This window comes from Lagopus leucura, unplaced genomic scaffold (genome assembly GCF_019238085.1).
Source record: "Lagopus leucura isolate 7727_CA_CO unplaced genomic scaffold, USGS_WTPT01 Super-Scaffold_100157, whole genome shotgun sequence".
Classification (NCBI taxonomy): Eukaryota; Metazoa; Chordata; class Aves; order Galliformes; family Phasianidae; genus Lagopus; species Lagopus leucura.
Window position 1 is genome coordinate 11,174,934 of NW_024962334.1, and position 762 is coordinate 11,175,695.

At 78.0% G+C, this 762-nt stretch overlaps 1 protein-coding gene across 1 annotated transcript in view; it reads left to right on the forward strand.

The window, feature by feature from the left end:
• Positions 1 to 317: 317 nt before the first annotated feature.
• The window catches only part of TRIM71 (tripartite motif containing 71), a 50,889-nt gene continuing 50,444 nt past the window's right edge, over positions 318 to 762 (forward strand). Inside the window, exon 1 of the mRNA XM_042888880.1 lies at positions 318 to 757. Coding sequence (XP_042744814.1) covers positions 318 to 757 — 440 coding nt within the window. The remainder of the gene's footprint in view (positions 758 to 762) is intronic.

Here is a 762-nt window from a genome sequence, read left to right on the forward strand (position 1 = left end):
GAGAGCGCGGCGCTCGGGACGGAGCGCTCCGGGCACCGGCACCGTTCGTCTCACGCCGCGGGGAGCGGGCGCAGGGCACTGAGCGCCGTGACACCGAAGCGCGGCCGGGCCGGGCGGCGGCCCCGGCTCCCGCAGCGCCGGATCGATGACGCCGCGTGCGCGGAGCCGGCCCCGCGCTCCCGCCGGGCGGAGCGCCTGAGCGATGCCCGCGAGCCGGCGCTGAGCCCCCTCCGCTCCCGCCCCGCTCTGAGTGCCGCTCTCCCTGCGCCGCTGCCCGCTCGGGCGGGGCCGCGCCGCCCTCTCCCCCCCCGCCACCAATGGCTTCGTTCCCGGAGGCCGACTTCCAGGTGTGCCCGCTGTGCAAGGAGATGTGCGGCTCGCCCGCTCCGCTCTCCTCCAACTCGTCCACCTCGTCGTCCTCCTCGCAGACCTCGGGCTCCTCGGGGGGCGGCGGCTCGTCGTGCGGGGGCGCGGCGCGGCGGCTGCACGTCCTGCCCTGCCTGCACGCCTTCTGCCGCCAGTGCCTGGAGGCGCAGCGGCACCCCGCCGCGGGGGACGCGCTCAAGCTGCGCTGCCCCATCTGCGACCAGAAGGTGGTGATCTCGGAGCCCTCGGGCATGGACGCGCTGCCCTCCTCCAACTTCCTCCTCAGCAACCTGCTGGACGTCGTGGTGGTGGCGGCCGCCGCCGACGAGCAGAAGAACGGCCGCGCCGCCGGCTCCGGGCCCGCCGCCGGCTCCGGCGCGGGGGGCGGCGGCGCCA